Genomic DNA, 18,380 nt, shown 5'->3' on the forward strand with positions numbered 1-18,380 from the left:
ATGAGTCTGTGGGCCAGATGACACCCGCAGAACATTTGGGTTCCAGATCAGGCATTCAGTCTTTACCGAGTCCCAGTAGCAAGTCAGAAGCTGCCTTTTAGAATGTAGACTAGTCATTAGTGGAGGATAGCATGGCCAACATTCCAAAGGTCTTAGTTGCGATGCTCCCATTTGGGGCTTCGCGTGGGTCTCCGCGTGGCATCTATGGCCGACACCTAAGCTGGGCAGCTTGCATCACAGCCCAGACTTTTGAAGAGCCTTTCTTCGATCCAAACCAAACATTGTCGGATGTGCAGGTTACCTACTAAATGAGTCAGAGCAGCATGCCCAAATATGATACGTGCGGGCTCCAAAACCCAGAAGGCGCACATCATGCATCGCTCCTTGCTCCTCTTTCTTCATGATGCATAGTGGAAAGGGCAGCCACTGGGGTCTCTCTTAAAGACATAGGCAACATGCTCCAGACCTCTGGACCCTTAGGAACTTTCCTGATGTGCCAGGTCCTCGAACTTCCACAGGGCTTATCTCTGGCACACATATGTCTAAGGCACACAAGGTGTACCTTACTCTTTCCTACTCTCAGCATCCGGTTAACATATGGTGTCAACTGAGTTTATCAGCATGGTGTTCTCAAGACCGTCAGAGTCCCTCTGGACCTTGCGGTTTGTGGGAGGATGGCCTAAGCCACCAGGGTCAAGACAGTAAGATACTGTTATAACAGACACTGATGTGGCAGATACTGTTATCCCTGCTATGGACACGCAAACTCATTTTCCATACTCACGGGAATCTAAAAGAAAGCATTTCCTTTCTTATATATTTGCTTTCATATACCAGTTGTTGGCGTTTATATTGATTTTCTGCAATAAAAATATCAAATGTAGGGGCGCCTGGGTGGCTCAGTCGGTTGAGCGTCCGACTTCGGCTCAGGTCGCGATCTCGCGGTTCGTGGATTTGAGCCCCGCGTTGGGTTCTGTGCTGACAGCTCGGAGCCTAGAGTCCGCTTCAGACTCTGTGCCTCCCTCTCTCTCTGCCCCTTCCCTGCTTGTGCTCTGCCTCTCTGTCTCTCAAAAATAAATAAACATTAAAAATTTTTTTAAACTGTCAAATGTAGGATTGCAGCTGTGATTAACATTGCCACATCATTAAGTTTGCTTTTCTCCTGTCAAATAGGTAAGTGACTTGCCTGTCTCAAGTCACTAATAGTGGCCCTGATCTCTGCACTTTCTCCAGCTTTGGTACTGTTTTTGGTTTATAACTTCTCAGGGCTGGGAAAACAATTCCAGGGGTTTCCTTTTGCCCCGCCCCCACTTTTTTTTTTTTTTAACTATAATAGCTCACACTAGAGCAGCAGGAAACCATTGAAAGATTCTGCCAGCTACTGAGCATTAATATCACAACAAATTCTGGGATGGGGGAAATAACTATAGCACAAATCTGAGGGCCTTAGGAATGTGGCCTTTAACCTCTAAAGGCCTCCAGTGCTAATTGGTCTCCATGGGTAATAATTGAATTAACATCTGAAACGACAGTGAATTTGTACAGTGCCATTGTAGTGAATCTGGAACTATGTTTCTCAGACTTCTCTTCCCTGCATGGTCCTGACTTAGTGTGGCCCACAAGTGACATTTGATGCAAGATTTGGAAAGTGGAAGTGAAACAGGAGCTATATCCTTTTTCCACTAGGAAGGTTGGTGTGGGGGCACCAGACATAATTTGCAACTCATCCGCAATGACCCTTATCATTTAGGGGGTCACCTTGTTGACGTGGGGCAGCGTGGTCTACAGCTCCTCTGGCTTATGCCAGATCCTCCTTCAACTTCTGTCACTTAAAAAAAAATTCATGTTTCTTTTTGAGAGAGAGAGAGAGACAGAGCATGAGTAGGGGAGGGACAGAGAGAGAGAGGGAGACACAGAATCTGAAGCAGGCTCCAGGCTCTGAGCTGTCAGCACAGAGCCCTACGCGGGGTTCGAACTCATGAACCGCGAGATCATGACTGGAGCTAAAGTTGGATGCTTAACCGACCGAGCCCCCCAGGTGCCCCATCTTCTGTCACTTCTGTTCTGGTGCAACTATGGCTTCCTGACAGAGTGCCATCTTCTCCTGTAGGTCACCTGAATCATCAAAGTTGGAAGCTTACACGCAGAGAGGAACTGATGTGGGTTCTGGTCTATCCTGTGGGTCTAGCTCAGCCTCACAAGTGCTAGTTTGTTCTTACTGCCCCCACCTTACATTCATCTCAACTGCCTGCCTACTGTCTTTTGGCTCCAGTTCCAGATAAAAAGACACCAGTCTTATATAATCAGCTCTCACAATTATGTAGGGTCTCATCCTTCTAAGACATCTTCATTGTATATAATCACTCCCAGTAATTCTGTTTCTCTGATAAAATCCTGGCTGATAGAAAGTATCCCTTTTAAAAGTAATTTTGAAAAAGTCATTTTAAAAGAAACACAAACTGGGGCACCTGGGTGGCTCAGTCGGCTAAGCGTCTGACTCTTGGTTTTGGCTCAGGTCATGATCTTGCCATTGGTGGGTTCGAGTCCTGCATCGGGCTCTGCACTGACAGCGTGGAACCTGCTTGGGATTCTCTCTCTCTCCCTCCCTCTCTCTGCACCTCCCCTGCTTGCTTGCTTTGTTTCTCAAAATAAATAAATAAATAAATAAATAAATAAATAAATAAATACATACATACATACATACATAAATAAGCATTTTAAAAAAAAGATACACAAACTGCCATTTTCTTTGTTAGAAGAAACTTTAAGTTCAGTCCACGTCTCTTGTCCCTTTGTAAACAAAGGTAAATAAATCAATGTCTCTGTAGATTTCTTATTTTAACAAAGCACTTTGGACAGGTTTTGTTTTGGCTTGCTTCTTAGCAGTGCTGCATGAACACAGAATCAGGAACAGCTCCTTTGCTTGAGGAAAGAGGGGAAGGTAGTGTGATAGATTGAATGTAAAAATCGCCCCCTCCTTCTATCCATAAGGCCCCTTGAAATGGGACTCTACACCATGTATTTCCCCACCCCTTAAATCTGGACTGGTCTTGTGACTTACTTTGGCCAATCAAATATGGCAGAAGTGATAGAGTGTCTCTTACAAGCCTCAGGACAGTTTTGTTTTTCTCTTGCTTTCTTGAACCCACACTTGGACAATGAGAACATGTCCAGGCTCATCTGCTAAAGATAAGAGAGACCATATAGAGCACAGCTGAATCATCTTGGTTGAGGCCATTCTACAGATCTCAGCAACCATGCCAGCTGGCCATGGACTGTGAGTGAGCACAGTTGAGGTCAATCAAGCCCAGCCCAGATCAGCAGTACCACCCAGATGAACAATAATCTAATGAATAATAAGTCTTTTAAAACCTTTATGTTTTGGAGTGGTTTGTTACACAGCACATTGCTAACTGATACAGGAGCGTGGGAAAAGGGACATGTTAAAAGAATGGGTAGGAACTCTCCAGGTGGATCAAAAGAGAAAAAGCATTGTGGTCAAAGGGGAGATCATGTGCAAAGAATGGAGGTAGGAATAGGCCCATCAGATTTTAGGCAGTGGTGTGGTGGTAAATGTTTAACACCATCTCTCCATGTTCAGTTCTGATGTGAATATTGGTTGATATTTTTGTTGTTGTTAATGAGAAACAAACTTTTTCCACGGAAGACAAAATAGTAAACATCTTAGACTTTGGGGGTCAGAGAGGCGCTATAGCCACTACACAGCTCTGCTATCGTTGTACAAAACAACCACAGAATAATAGGTACGTGAATGAGTGTAGTTGTGTTTCAATAAAACTTTATTTACAAAAATAGGTGATGGGCCAGATTCAGCTTGTAGTTTCCTGAACTCTGGTCTAGGTGACCAACAAAACAATAAATCAACTTGATTTGTAGTGTTTGTTGACTTGTAGTGTAATTATTCCTACCATGGCTGATTTTACACTGCCAATATAACATTTGGAAGAAATGTGCAGTAAGTAACACATCATTCTACCACCAGGCAGATAAGCTAGACATAGATAACCTTAAAAACATAAGCAATAGTAAAATATAGCAAACTAACTAGAAAGTAGTGGGTTGTCAGTATTTATTAATTTTGCTCTTAAAAAACCCAATTTGATGATAAGTCTATAGAATTTAATAATTTAATTTAAATATTTTATTTTGGGGGGACACCTGGGTGGCTCAGTTGGTTAAGTGCCCTACTCTTGATTTAGGCTCAGGTCATGACCTCGCCATTGTAAGATCGAGCCCTGTTGATCTCAGCAGATTACTTTTTTAAAGTAATCTCTATGCCCAATGTGGGGCTCGAGCTCACAGCCCACAACCCCAAGGTCAATAGTCATAGGCTCTACTGACTGAGCCAGCCAGGCACCCCTAATAATTTAATTTTAGTCTTTAATGTAATTTTATTGTGCTCAACAACTGGCTGACAAAGTTCAGCTTTCAAGAGCCAGTAAGAGTCAGACTTGGCATACCATTGCATTCAGAGAATGGTGTATAATCCAATGTGGCTGGAACATGATGGGGATAGAGGAGCAATGGGAGATATAGCTGAAAGGTTTTTGGGTAGGGGGATCAGACTAGGCTGGGCCCTGTGGGCTGGTAAGGAAGGCAGTGTTTCAGATGGGGGAGTGATAAGATCAGGTTGCTTTAAGAAGGATCACTCTGGATACAGAGAGGAGACTGTGTTTGCTGTGAGAAGCCTGAGGCAAGTAGGTCACTTAGGAGGCCATTGACACAACCATAGAGAAACTGATGGCTTGGACCAAGGCAGGTGTTGTGGTGAAGGAGATGTGGGTAGATTCTAGCTATACAGGAGTCAGAATCTGTAGGATGTGGTGACAGGTGGTATGGGGGAAAGTGGGAGGGAGACGCCAAGGAGACCCCAAGGACTGAGACTTGAGCATGTGCTTTAATGGACCGCCAGTCCCTGAAACTGAGAGCACTGGAGACGCTGGTTTGAGCAGAAGGTGAGATGTCTGGTTTTGAACATAATGCATTTGATGAATCTGGGGAACACTGAGGAGGGGAGTTCTAGGCTAGACTCAAAGTTGGGATAGAAGACCCAGGATCCTGCCTCTTGTGGCTCCAGCTCATGGGACAGTCCCCACTCTATCTCTGCCCTGGCTCTAGGCCACCTCTGGAAGCCACATGTCCACTCTGGGACTCAGTCTTCCCTTTTTTTTTTTTTTAATTTGAGAGAGAGAGAGAGAGAGAGAGAGAGAGAGAGAGCAAGCAGTGGAGAGGGGCAGAGGGAGGGAGAGAGAAAATCTTAAGCAGGTCCACACTCAGTGTGGTGACTGATGCAGGGCTCAGTCCCATGACCTGAAATCATGACCTGAGCCAAAATCAAGAGTTGGATGCTCAAACGACTGAGTCTTTCCATTTGTAATGGGGTATTAGGCTCGGACTCCTGCTCCCCTGTTGCTTGAGTGTTGGGAAAATCCTATGAGATTTGTATGGCAGTGGAAAGTGGGGATGGAGGAGGCTGGTCTCATCCTGTCCTTTGCCCACCTGAAGGTGCAGGGGGATCTTTTGGAGAGGAGAGGAATGGCCAGCCTGGGCCCTCAGATTCCTGTAGCTGTTCTGGGTCGGAGGAGCAAATATCAGGTCTCTGAGATTGAGAATGGAAATGTCATGCTCACCTCCCTCCCCCGCAAGGCCTCTCCTTCTCCCATCCTTCCTCTCATCTGGGTGCCCCCCGGGGGCTGCCCCTCTCCTCAGGTGCACAGCCCTGTAGTCCCTCTCTGCTTCTCTGGCACAGCCTGAGAAGCTGCCCAATCATGTTGGCAGGTTGCCACCTTCACCTCAGGCACCCAAAGCGCTTGGGCCCTCTACGTCTGTCTCCCACTCAAGCCTGCTCTCAGGAGGCTTCTACAAGGAGGCTCTTGAATAGAGCCAGCTGGGACTCCTGAGTGTGTGTTTGATGGGGTGGGACAATGGATTCCAGTGACTGGGTGGTGCTTGGGAGTTCAAGCCCTCTGGGTTCTGTCCTGGTTCAGCCTCTCCCGGTCCAGTGAGCCTGGACACCACACCTTTTTGTACCTCAGTTTCCCCTTCTGTGAAAGGGGGATAAGAATAACACCTCTTTCCCAGGGTTGGTGGAAGGATCAAATGAGTGAAAACACATAGGCACAGAGAAAGGCACCCAGCCCATTGTAAGTGCTCAGGAAAGTTAGTTGGTGTCCCTGTTCTTAGCCATGTCCCTCTTCCCAGTAGCATTTGCAACTGGAGACCCTTCTCCTGCCTGTTTCAGTGACTCCTCTCCATCTACAACAGAGGTCCCCACCTGTGTGCTGCTGTGCCAGCCAGGAAGGGACTGCAGATGGGGAGAGATCATGACCCCTATGCTCTGGGGACAGTCCAGCCTCCCCTGAAGTTCATCTCAGCCATTCCATTCACTCCAGAGTCCCACATGGGACAATCCAAACTTCTAAGCAGGACATTCAAGGCCTTTCGTAAGTTGGTGCTGGTGTGCCTTTCCCACCGGGGAGCCCAGCACTCCCTGGCTCACAAAGGCCCCAGCTTTCTTACACCCAGTGCACGTGTGTGGTTCTCTGCGGGTAGCTGCTTCCACACCTGTCCCAGACCTTATTGTGAGCTCCTTGAGGCAGCGACCACATTTCACCCACTGCCCAGCTCTGGAAACGTGTAGAGTGGGCACAGAGTGGGTAGTACCACATGTGTGTTGATGGAAGAAGCCTCTTTGCAAGGCATTGGGACCCAGGGGCTGTTCCCTGTAGCTGAAGCTGGAGATGTTTGGATCAAGGAGTCCCAGAGGGCCCCTCCCCACCCCACCCCACCCCTGCTTAGTCACTGAAGGCTAATATTTGATTTGGTGCCTACTTAGGGTCTGCCTTTGCTTCTACAGAGAAACCCTCTCCCAGGACCTGATGATTCCAGATGCTTCCAGTTAGTTCTTGAATCCTGAATTGTGCTCTCTGCTGAAGCGGGGCAACGTTGATTAGAAAAAAAAAAAAAAAGGCCTACCAGCCTGACGGTCTGGGAAGGCAGGAGAGGTCTATCAAGACAGATCTTACAGGCAAGTCTGAATTTCCCAGGAGGGCACAAGACAAGGTGAAGGACGTTCTTGGGAAAGGCATGATCAGAGGCTAGGGCCGGAGGTGGACAGACAGAAGGGCCGGAGGTAGCAGACAGGCACCTTCTTGGCCTGGGGGTCAGTCCATGCTTTTCTTTGGATAGACGACTTTGAGTCGAGTACAATTCTTTACTGCTGCTTAATGCCCGAAACCTAATTATGGCTTCGCGTGTCTGTATTCTTTTGCCTTTTCCAGAGCTCTACTGGTAAAAAGTGGGGTGTGATAAAAGCAGCCACTTTTCCAGCCTGGAGACTGTCATCCAAACTGTCAACTAACCATTGCAATCTCTATTATCCAAACAGGTCAACAATGGTCTCTGTGAAAAATAAAATAAAGAGGAACTGATAGCAATGTCTTGGTTCCTTCACCTTACGTTCTTTTGGGGGAAGGTCCTGGAAGTCAGCCTAGGCTAGGGTACAGGAACTTCTTTTTTCAAATGGCAGTGTGATAGCACTTAGGGAGCATAGATTCTGAAGCTACACCGTCCAAGGCTTAGCTGTATGACCCCGAGTGTTAGTTAACCTCTCTAAGCCTCGGTTCCATCACCCATAGACGGTACCCATCTCATAAATTAGTGTATGTTAAAGTCTGTAAACTTTAGTGGCGGGCACACAGCACACTGTGTTAGCTATTATTTTTATTACTTGTCCGGATAGGTCAACACAACTCTAAAGAAAGTAACAGAAAAAGTTGATTCTCTGCTAGTCTTGAGTTCCATTTTATTTAAAAAATTTTTTTGAGTTTAGGGGTGCCTGGGTGGCTCAGCTAACTAAGCATCCAACTTCCGCTCAGGTCATGATCTCACAGTTTGTGAGTTTGAGCCCCGTGACGGACTCTGTGCTGACAGTGCAGAACCTGGAGCCTGCTTCGGATTCTGTGTCTCCCTCTCTCTCCGTCCCTCGCCTGTTCATTCTCTCTCTCCCTCTCTCTCTCTCCTGAGAGAGAGTCCCAAGTAGGCTCTGCGCTGTCAGAGCAAGCCCACGTAGGCCTCAATCTTACGAACTGTGAGATCACGACCTGATCCTAAATCAGGAGTTGGACCTTAACCAACTGAACCACCCAGGTGCTCCTGGAGTTTCATTTTAAAGTGCTGGATGGGGCATCTGGGTGGCTCAGTCAGTTGAGCATCCAGCTTCAGCTCAGGTCATGATCTCACCGTTTGTGAGTTCGAGCCCCGCATCAGTCTCACTGCTGTCAGCATAGAGCCTGCTTCGGGTCCTCCATCCCCCCTCTCCCCTCAAAAATAAATAAACATTGAAGTGCTGGATGTCTTGCTGTGCTGAAGAACACCAGGGGCTGGGAATGGACTTTATCCGAGACAGGGTGTCTTCTCCTTGTGGGGAGGACTGGTAGTGAAGTTGGTGACTCAAAAGGGGGAGTTGAGTACCTCCTTACTAGTATGATCCTCCATCTAGCCCCCGCTCAGCCCGAAGTGTTCCCCTCTACCCAGCTCCAGTCCCTCCTTCAGCTTACATGTCCCACACCAGTTGCAATGTCTCCCCATGAGCCCTATGAGGCCCATGAACCCTATCTGCCTTGCCCACCTATGTCCCCAAATAAGAGACGACGTTCAGTACGTGGGGCTGAATTGAATGGAAAGGAATGATTTGGATTTTCTCAAAGGAAAAATAAGTCGAGCTGAGGTGGCCAGTCTGCACCAGGGAGCCCAGTCAAGAGGTTGTTGAGAATTGTAAGCCTCTGGGAAGGGCGGTGGAGGAGCTTGATTGAGCCTGGGCCCCTTCCTCATGGGGACAGTCACAGCTGCTATTCTTGGGCATCTGCCTCATCCTCAAACGTGGGAAATCTGGCTTTCAATGACTTACAACCAACCTGTACCTTTTGAAAGTATTTTATTAAAAAAAAAAAAGAAAGAAAGAAAGAAAGAAAGAAGGAAGGAAAGAAAAAAAGAAAAAGAAAACCCAACCAAACAAAAAACCCAACCCAAGAACTCTTGGTTCTGGGAGTCTGGGAGCAGCTTAGGTCTTTGGGGAGGGTGGAACCTGGAAGACAGATGGTGTGGGGGGTCTCTGACCCCTGAGAGGAAGAGCAGCCCGGGAAGCTGAAAAAGCAGCCTTTCCCAGGTCTCAGCCTCCCTCTGAGGCCTGGGCTCACCCACTTGAAAAAAGACAGGTGGGGCTCAACCCACAGAAGGCGGCAGGGTGGGCAGTTCTGGTCAGGCCTCAGACCTCTTGTCAAAGTTACCAACCAGTTAGGAAGGAGAAGAGGGTGGCCCGGGGCTCGATCGGGCCTATCAGCACCCACCACGAAGATGGGGTTCAACCCACCCTAGGGAGGCAGGCTCAGGTTGGGAGACAAGGCCCCAGGTACTGAGCAGAAGAGGCCCCGATGAGGCGGAGGGCCCGGGGGCAGTCCCAGGCAGGACCCCGGACGGGCAGTGTAAGATCCAGACTCTTGAGAGCTCAGTGGCCCTGGAGGCCGCGGGGCAGCGCCCGGATGGGCCGCGGCGGGGGATTGTCCAGGACCGGTTCCGGCCGGGCCCGCACGCCGCCCCGGCGCTTTTGCTTGCGCAGCAGGTAGTTCGAGTACTGCACCTCGGGCATGGCCAGCTTGAGGCAGGTCTCGGTGGCTGGACCGGCGCCGCCGCTGGGCAGGTCGTAGCCCATGATGTCCACCTTGCGGCTGGGCTGCCACGGCTGCAGCTGCTTGGTGCGGATCTGCGCGGCGGGCCGCAGCACGGGCTCCGCGCCGAAGCAGCGCCGCAGCAGGCGTTCGCGGGCCTCGCGCAGCTCGCGCGCCTCGCGCTCCACGCACGCGCGGCCGGCGCTGGCCACGCGGCGCCAAAACGTGGCGTTGAAGTGGTCGTAGAGGCCCGCGTCGAGCGCGTTCCAGGTGCGCGCGGCCCGCGCGAGCGCCGCGGGGATGGCGGCGAGGCGCGAGCTGGCGGCGCGCGCGTTGAGCTTGGCGTAGAGCACGTCGTCCAGGTCCCAGGCCAGCAGGCGCCGCAGCAGGACCAGCGACTCGTCGAAGTACTCGGCGATCATGACGAGCGAGAAGACCTCCTCCACCTGGCGGATGAGGCCGGCCAGGTAGGCGGCGTCATCGCGCGGGCTGCGCTCGTTGTCGCCGCCCAGGTCGTAGGCCAGCGTGTTGTGCGCGAACATGGCGAAGTGCTCGCCCGCGCGGTAGTAGGCCTCGGGCGCGCGCAGGAAGGCCTCGAGCGACGCGTTGGGCACGCGCCGGAAGGCCGGGCAGTACTGGTTGTAGTAGCTGAAGAGCGACTCGAACATGGCGGCCGGCTCGCGCAGGATGGTGACGTACACGGTGCCGGGCGGCATGAGGCGCTCGAGCTCGGCGCGGTCGAAGCGCAGGTGGCTGGCTAGCACGTGCGGTGGCCGCGTGGCTGGGTGCACGAAGTGTGCCGAGAAGTTGCGCGGATAGCAGAACTGGTGCTCGCAGCTCGGGTGCGGCAGGGCCACTGTCAGGTTGTGGCGCTCGGCGAATCGGAACAGGATGTTCTGGACGGTCGTGCCCGCAGTCTTGTGCGTCTTCAGGAAGGCCACCGTCATGTGCTTGGGGCGGGGCGGTGAGTCTCGCAGAGGCGGGCAGCTCAGAGGAAACAGCTTGGGGTACCTGCAGAATTCGGGAGGTGTGCGGGGGAGGGGGGGGCGGGGGTGGAGGGTGTGAGAGGGATGCTTCTTGACCCCTGCCCCTCCCCAAGGATGGTGAGATGGGCCACAGAATGGTCCAACCCGGACTATACCCATGAACCAGTAGAGGGATATGCCAGGCGGCCTTTAGTATGACGTCACCCCAGTGATCCCTGCTGGCCTCTGGGTATTCACGCCCTTGTGTATTTCCCTCCCCATGAGTATGAGCAGGACTTGATGCTGCTCGGGAATAGAATAGGGCAGAAATGATGGGATGCCACTCCTGAGATTACATTATAAAAAGACAGTGGCTTCTATCTTGGTCTCTCTGCCTCTCTCTGGGATGACTCATGCAAGGAGAAGCAAACTGCCATACTGTAAGCAGCTGTATGGGGAGGCACCGGGCTACAACAGTCCCTGAGGAACCGGGCCTCATTCTTTCAGCCTGCTTGAAGAACTGAATATTGCCAGCAACCACGTGAATGAGCTTGGAAGGGGAGCATTTCCAATCAGACCTTCAGATGAGACCGCATCCCTATCAGCCAGCTTGATTGCAATGCCATGTGACCTTTAGCCAGAGGAACCCAGGTAATCCACACCTGGATTCCTGGCCCACAGAAGCAAGATAATAAGTGTTTTTAAAAATTATTTTTAGGGGCGCCTGGGTGGCGCAGTCGGTTAAGCGTCCGACTTCAGCCAGGTCACGATCTCGCGGTCCGTGAGTTTGAGCCCCGCATCAGGCTCTGGGCTGATGGCTCAGAGCCTGGAGCCTGTTTCCGATTCTGTGTCTCCCTCTCTCTCTGCCCCTCCCCCGTTCATGCTCTGTCTCTCTCTGTCCCAAAAATAAATAAACATTGAAAAAAAATTTTTTTTAATTATTTTTAAAGTTTTATTTATTTTGAGAGAGACTGAGAGAGAGAACATGAGTGGGGGAGAGGCAGAGAGAGGTAGAAAGAGAGAATCCCAAGCAGGCTCTGCACTTTGAGCACAGAGCCTGATGCAGGGCTTGAACCCATGAACCCGTGAGATCATGACCTGAGCTGAAATCAAGAGTCCAACGCTTAACTGACTGAGCCACCCAGATGCCCCAAGATAATAAGTGTTTGATGTTTTCAGGTGCTAAGTTTTGAGGTAATTGGGTTACACAGAAACAACTAATACAAGGACAGAGGCCCTTGGAGATCTTTGAGAAAGTCTCCTCTACACATGTAGAAACTGAGGACCAGAAGGAGAAAAATCATTTACATTGTCTGGCAACTAAATAAAATCACCATATTCTCTTGTTCTCTAGCTTTTTTCTCATTTTTTACTCTTTGGCTTCTCATCTTGTAGGTGAGTGGCACGGGCTTTGAGGCAATCTATTTGATTTGTGATTCTGTTAGATTCTCTGGAGCCTCATTCATTCAATAAGTTGTTTTTGTTTTGTTTTGTTTTGTTTTGTTTTGTTTTGTTTTGAGCATCTACTATATGCCAGGCACTGTTCTAGGTTCAAGAAATATACTATAGTATAAAAACCAGACAACAATCCTAGCCCTCATGAAGCTTTCATTTGTATCCTTATTCCTGAAACAAGGGTGTTTGGGATGACAGGTGACCTGTAAATTCCCTGCATATTTTGAGTTACTATTGTTTCTTTTCCACCCTAAGCATCATGTAATGAGGAGAACTCTAAGCAGCTCTGAGAACACCACTGAGATTTCTTATCTGTGGCCCATTTGGGCTCAGGATAATATCTACACAGATGCCCTACCAAAAGACTGTTAAATCATCCAACAAGAACTGGGCCTATTCACACCATTCTTATGGGCAGACCATGTAGAAAATGGGAATGAGGCCCTGAAGGGTGCAGGGACTTGGGTTCACACAGTGAATCATGGAGCAGGGTAAGGGCTACTGCTAGTCATCACGTATCCTGTATCACGGTGACTAACTGGGTCACCCATAGCATCATCCCCATTTTATAGATGAGGGAACAGGCTCAGAAAAGTGACGGGATTTGCCCAGCACAGCAGAAGTAATGAGAAGTTGTTGGCAGTCCTCTGGGGAGGCGCTCAGAATGTGATGCCACGGGAAGCATTTGGACGGGATTAGAATCCCAGTTGAAGTCACTAACTCTAGGACTTCAAGCAACCTTTCCGTGAAGGCCAGTGCCTGCCCAAGCAGGTTGTGTGGATCTAAAGAGAATATATAGAAAGCACAACTCGAATGGAGGGAAGGAGGGGCGCCTGGCTGGCTCAGTCAGTGGAGCATGCGACACTCGTCTTTGGGGTCGTGAGTTCAAGCCTCATGTTGGGCATAGAGCCCATTAAAAAAAAATAAGTTTAGAAAAATGGAAGGAACAAAGCCCAGCAGAAGACAGAACCTTCCGGCAGATAGAAGGAGTAGGAAGGAGAGTTCCCAATTCCGTTGCCCACCAGGCAAGAATGCAACTCCCCTGGGTCCCGCCCATGCAGTGAGGCCCTGCCCCCTTACCAGCTGAGCTGTGCCCCCTGGTGGATGAGGAGGCTTAAGGTGCTGCACCCTAGCACCAGCAGCAGGATTTTTCTGCGGCTCATCATCTTGGAGGCCTGCTGCAGGTGCTGGAGGATGGGTGGCATGATGGGGTACCCACCCCTGGACCAGCCGGGACCTCGCTATCCAGGACTCCCTTCGCCAGCACTCATGGGGGCTCCTGGGGCTCTGGTAGCAGGGCCAGTATTCCTGAGAGGCCTGGCAGGAGAAGGAGGCAAACAGGTTTGCGGCGGGCAGAGGAGATGGACTGTGGGCCCCAGCAAGACTGGTGCAAAGGAGAGCTCCAAAGGGTGGGGTGCGCAGAGAAGCCAGAGAAGATCGGATTCCTACCTCCCGTTTCCAAGACCCTATCTCCGCACCCTCTAGATAACTTAGTCTTGGGTGGAATTACAGGCTCTGGGGTGTGGCCAGCCCTTCAAGCGGTAGCCACTCCTCCCTGGAGCCCTGTCTCAGCTTCTCGGCCTGGCCCTAATTCGTCTTTGTCTTGTGGTTATTTGTTTCTGTCTCCCCGCCCCCAGTAGACTTGCCTTAGCACCAGTGCTTGGCTTAAAGCACAGAAGTCTCAATTCAAGGTTTCCCTCCTCCAGGATTCCTTGCCTGACTGCTTCAGCCAAGAGTTGGTCTTGACTCCCCAGAGACCGAGCTCCTCAGAAACCACTGACTGGACCTATATCTTCTTGAGTCTCTTGACATGCGTAAGGCATCGATAGTGCAGGCTTACTACATGTACCACACTAGTACATACTTAATGCCGTTTAATCCCCACCACACCCTAACACAGGCATTCTTCCCCATTTTATAGACAAGGAAACTGAGGCTCTGTGACATGGTGCTACTTGTCCCTGGTCACACAGTTGTTGGCAGAATCAGGATTCAGACCTCTTCTTTCTGGTTCCAAAGCCCATCCTTCTAGATGCAATGTGTGCTGCTTCCACCGAACACGGATTTCTCCATCCCTGCTCTGGACTCTGGTAGTTCTACGTGTTTCTCAGCCCCGAGCCTTCCTAGCTGGGCTCCTGCCCTGAGGGCCCAAGACCGATAAATCCATGAGAGAAAGAAAGGAAGGACTTGAAATCCCAGAACCCTATCTGGATTCCATCCCTAGACACCTGAAACCTTGGCCACTTTGTCAGCTGACTCTGCAGTGAGAGGTGCCTGGCCAAGGCCATGACATGGCAGCCGGGGAGAGGGGAGTGGGGTGGGGTGTGGGGAATACAGAGGGGCTCCTGCTTGTTTCCCCGCTGAGATTCTCCAGAAGAAGATGGGCCTCCATCCCAGGTGAGTGGCAGGAGTGAGAGGCAGAAGCAGGGAGGGCCTGTTTTCCAGCCAGTCACCTGTCTCTGCACAAATGCCTTGGCTCAAGGGCAGCCTGGCCTTTGGCAGTCCTGGTGAAAAGACAGCTTCAGCAGCAATGTCTGTCTCCCCACTAGGGTGGTGTCTGTGTCTCAGGGGCCTTAGTCTCCAGGTCTGGGTTCAGCGTCAGCCTCACATTCACACCTCTCGAAAGGGGAGAGGGAGCCTGGAACCCTATGGGCATTTGCACTTACGTGGCACTAGGACACCTGGGTCCCAGGAGGGATGAGGTAACGTAAAAACTTTTGACCATCACTTCCTGCTGGGGCCTAGAGCTTGGTTTCTAGTTCCTCTTCTTTACCACTACCTTCCCCTCTCCTCTCATTAATCCTGGATTACATTTAAACCTGCTCGGGTGGAATGATGTGATGGTTAGGCCTTTCCTTTCTCTCCAGGCCGCATCACCTGGTTTCCTCCACCAGCCTGCAGACAGACTTAATCTGCCTGGAGCCGAGGGGGGTGAAGGGTCCACCACAGAGGGCAGCCAAGGGCATAGCAGAGAAAGCCTAAGGCCCTGCTGTCTTTTCAAGGATTGTTAAGGGCAGAGAAGGGCTGGCTATGCGAGGGTGAGGAAGCCTACAAGGGAAGTCAGAGCCTGTGGCCTCTGCCACTCGTCTTGCCTAGAGGAGTTGGTGACAAGATGGGAGTTTCCCAAGGGGGCAAAGTGGGAAGTCAACCTATTCACATCACTGCTAAACTCGCTAAAACTATTCTATTTTCAGAGGACTCTGGGTCAGCCAAGGAGGTTGAGCCCGGAGAGAGCGCTGCGGGGACCTTCCCTGGGAAGTGCTTCAAGCAGGCCACACAGAGAAGGACAACAGGGTGCTTGGTGGTCTCCTCCGTCCCACTCCCCTCCATGTCTTAGCGCTGGGGACCCAGTCAGCCAGACCCTCGTCTAAGGTCCCCTTGAAATAGGGCACCGTTAGCGCAAGAACTTCATGGACACCACCTCTAAGGTGGGCACTGGTTTCTGCTTGGCCACCACCAGTGTCGGGACGCTCACTACCTTCAGATACAGCCTGGTCCATTTCTGAGCAGCCTCAGCTGTTCAAAAGTTGTTTCTGGGACAGCTAGAATCAGCCTGCCACTATGAGTGCCCTGCTCAGCCTGTCCCCTTCCACCTTCCATCTACATGATTGCTAGTGTTGCTGTCCTAGACCACATGGATCATTTTTCTCCATGACAGACCTTCAGGTATTTGAAAGCAGTAACCTTGTCTCCTCTGGGTGGGCACTCGGCCAGGCTAAACATTCCAGGTCCTCAGAGAGGGTGCTGCTTGGACACTGGAAGCGGCCTCCCTTCCCTTGCCAAGTTCTCTCCATGATGCCTCCTCTGGAGATGGAGTCAGGGCACTGGCACCCGGGGAGGGGGCTGGCCAGGGCTGGATCTAACCTCTGTAATCTCCAGGCTGGTGTGGGGTGGGTGGTGGTCTCCTGGGGCCCTGGCTCCTGCCCCTTGTATTCTTCAAACTCCTCTGCCTCCCCTGTGTCTTCTCCATGGAGAGAGTTTCCCTCAGCCGTCCCAGACAGGTCAGGATGCCCAGCCTCATCAGAATATCAGTGCTAATTTTAGTCAGAACAATTTACCTCAGGCTGCTGCCTGGTTTTGCAAATTGCTTTCCTTTCTCCAGGGAGCCAAAGGAAAAAATGGTATAGCTAGGCAGAGCTTTGAAAACGGGCTTGGACACCCACCCACTCCCAAATGAGCCCTTTTCTCGCTCCCCTCCAGCTCTAGGGCCAATATGGGTGCTCTTAGAGGGGGAGGGTGTCCCGGCTTGGACCACCAGCCCTGACCATCGGGTGACCTGGAGACTCCGTCCTTACTAGAGCTCGGCACAGCCCGGTGAGCAGTGAAACTGCCCAGGGCACTAGAGAGGAAGGGGCTGAGTGAGGGCTGAGGGGGTTGCCGATGGTGGCTCAGGAGATCAAATATCTTTCCACCTCTCTCTTTTCCTGCCTTTTTCCTCCCAGCCTGCTGCCAGGTCCTCCCCAGCCCCCTCTCCCTGCCATCCACCCCCACGTCATCCCTGCCTCCAAATTCCCTTCATCCTTCTCTCTCCATCACTACCGCCCCTTCAGCCCCCATTCCCTCAATTTCATCCCCACCTACCCCAGGGATCCGGTCACTAGGATCTGGTCACCACAGGGGATAGGCCAGACTCGCCCTCTCACCCCGGCTTCTCTCGTTCCCCAGGGGGGTAGAGCGCCCCCCGCCCCCATGCTCTCCAGGCACCAGGCCCCCGCGACACTCTCCTGCCCACCCCTCGTCCCCTGTCCCGGCCCGGTCCACCCCAGTCCCCCTGCCCCACGCCGGCCACTGCAGTACTTACGCCGCGGGCTCTGCCTCCGACCCGGGTTTGGGGTGGTCGCCGCTATCTCTAAACCCTTGTCCCGAAATCCAATGCGGATCGCAGGGCGCCGGGGACCCTGAGCGCCGAGCGCCGGTTCGCTCTCCTCTCCGAGCCTGGATGGGATCAGGTGGCGACTCCGCTCTCCTCTCCGCTCTGCCCGCCGTCCGCCCCCCCATCGCACACCGGAGGCGGGGCGGGGGCGGGGGCCGGCAGCGTGCAGGGGAGGGGGAGGGGAAGGGGAGCGGGAAGAGGAGGGGGCAGCGCTGACTTGAAGGCTGCCCAGGAACAATCTCCTGGTGGCGTCTTCGGATGCGGGCATCGCCCGGCAGCCTTGCAGAGAGGTTCAGCAATGTGGCCAGCATCTTGCCCTCACTCTACAGAAGGGGAAACTGAGGCCTGGAAGGTATCTGGATACTCTGGCATTGCTGGGCATTCCTGGGCTCTATTGGGCGACCTTGGCCTAGTGGGTCCCAGGGGAGTTAGAGACACGGGTACCTTTACCAGCACCCACATACTCCCTCCCTCCTCTTCTCGTCCACCTCCAGCAGAGAAGCACAGCTTCAGTCTGGGGGCTGGTCCCATTTGTCCTCCCACCCCTGAAGACCCTTTCCTTCCAGCCCCTGAGGCAATCCCCTTGCTGCTGACCCACTCCTACCCTACAGCAGGACTCCAGACTCACTTGTTCCTGACCAGAGCCTTAGCACTTTGTACTGGGAATCTGAGAACCCAAGTTCAACCCTTGTTGAACTTAAGACCCAGAGTCAAGAGCCAACTCCGTGGGCCTGGATACTTTCAGCTCTAGGATAGAGAGCTGTTCTTAGAGCTGCTCGGAGACTGCAGAGGTGATATGTGTGAAGGCTCTGTGTAAACTCCTGTGTGTCTGTGTGTGGGCGTACCCGGGTGGGAGGAGGGGGTGGTCCTGAATTTTCTACTCCCTTCTTAGACCCTAACTCCTACCACTTGGAGCTGGGCAGCAGCACCTCTCAAAGTCATGGCAGATACCAACAGCCCTACATTTAGCTCATTGGTTCTCATGGACTTCGGCTTTCTCCTACCCTCTTGACCTGTTAGGGCAAGAGCCTGGAGCTGGGACAGCCAGCCAAACTGGGACTGGAAGGAATTGGATTCCATTCTAGCCCCACACAGGTAGCTATTGTGCGAGGATCCTTGTTAAGAGGGTGAAGGGAATGGGGACTCTCGGAATCAGGAGAACTGCTTGTGCTCCAAGTTTGGCCTGTTGGGAATGTCATCTTCTCTCTGCCCCTCAGTGACCGCCTCTGCACAATGGGAGGTTCTGTCCTGCCTGGGTCCCAGAGCTGTTATAATGAGGTCCCACTTGTCCCTTTCTGGCCATAGCTACATTACCTCCTCACTTATCAGACTTCAGTTTATCTTGTCTCAGAGACCCCTATCACCGTCCCCAGCACATACACATGTCTAGGGCCCTTTGGC

General features: G+C 51.8%; 1 protein-coding gene across 1 annotated transcript; it reads right to left on the reverse strand.

Annotated features, from left to right (window-relative positions):
- Positions 1–8,969: 8,969 nt before the first annotated feature.
- Positions 8,970–17,112, reverse strand: GAL3ST3 (galactose-3-O-sulfotransferase 3). The gene is made up of 3 exons (XM_043582582.1): positions 16,908–17,112; positions 13,187–13,423; positions 8,970–10,697 (listed from the first exon to the last, which is right to left on the reverse strand). The coding sequence occupies exons 2-3, from the start codon at positions 13,309–13,311 to the stop codon at positions 9,527–9,529; spliced, it is 1,296 nt and encodes a 431-aa protein (XP_043438517.1). The 5' UTR covers positions 13,312–13,423; positions 16,908–17,112; the 3' UTR covers positions 8,970–9,526.
- Between the last annotated feature and the right edge of the window lie 1,268 nt (positions 17,113–18,380).

The sequence above is a fragment of the Prionailurus bengalensis genome, chromosome D1, assembly GCF_016509475.1.
Source record: "Prionailurus bengalensis isolate Pbe53 chromosome D1, Fcat_Pben_1.1_paternal_pri, whole genome shotgun sequence".
Taxonomy (NCBI): domain Eukaryota; kingdom Metazoa; phylum Chordata; class Mammalia; order Carnivora; family Felidae; genus Prionailurus; species Prionailurus bengalensis.

Bases quoted from the DNA above. Each gene is read 5' to 3' on its own strand.
- GAL3ST3 (XM_043582582.1), bottom strand. From the start codon at position 13,311: ATGCCACCCATCCTCCAGCACCTGCAGCAGGCCTCCAAGATGATGAGC. The intron at 10,698-13,186 runs GTAAGGGGGCAG...CGAATTCTGCAG, and splicing joins CAGGGGGCACAGCTCAGCTG to GTACCCCAAGCTGTTTCCTC.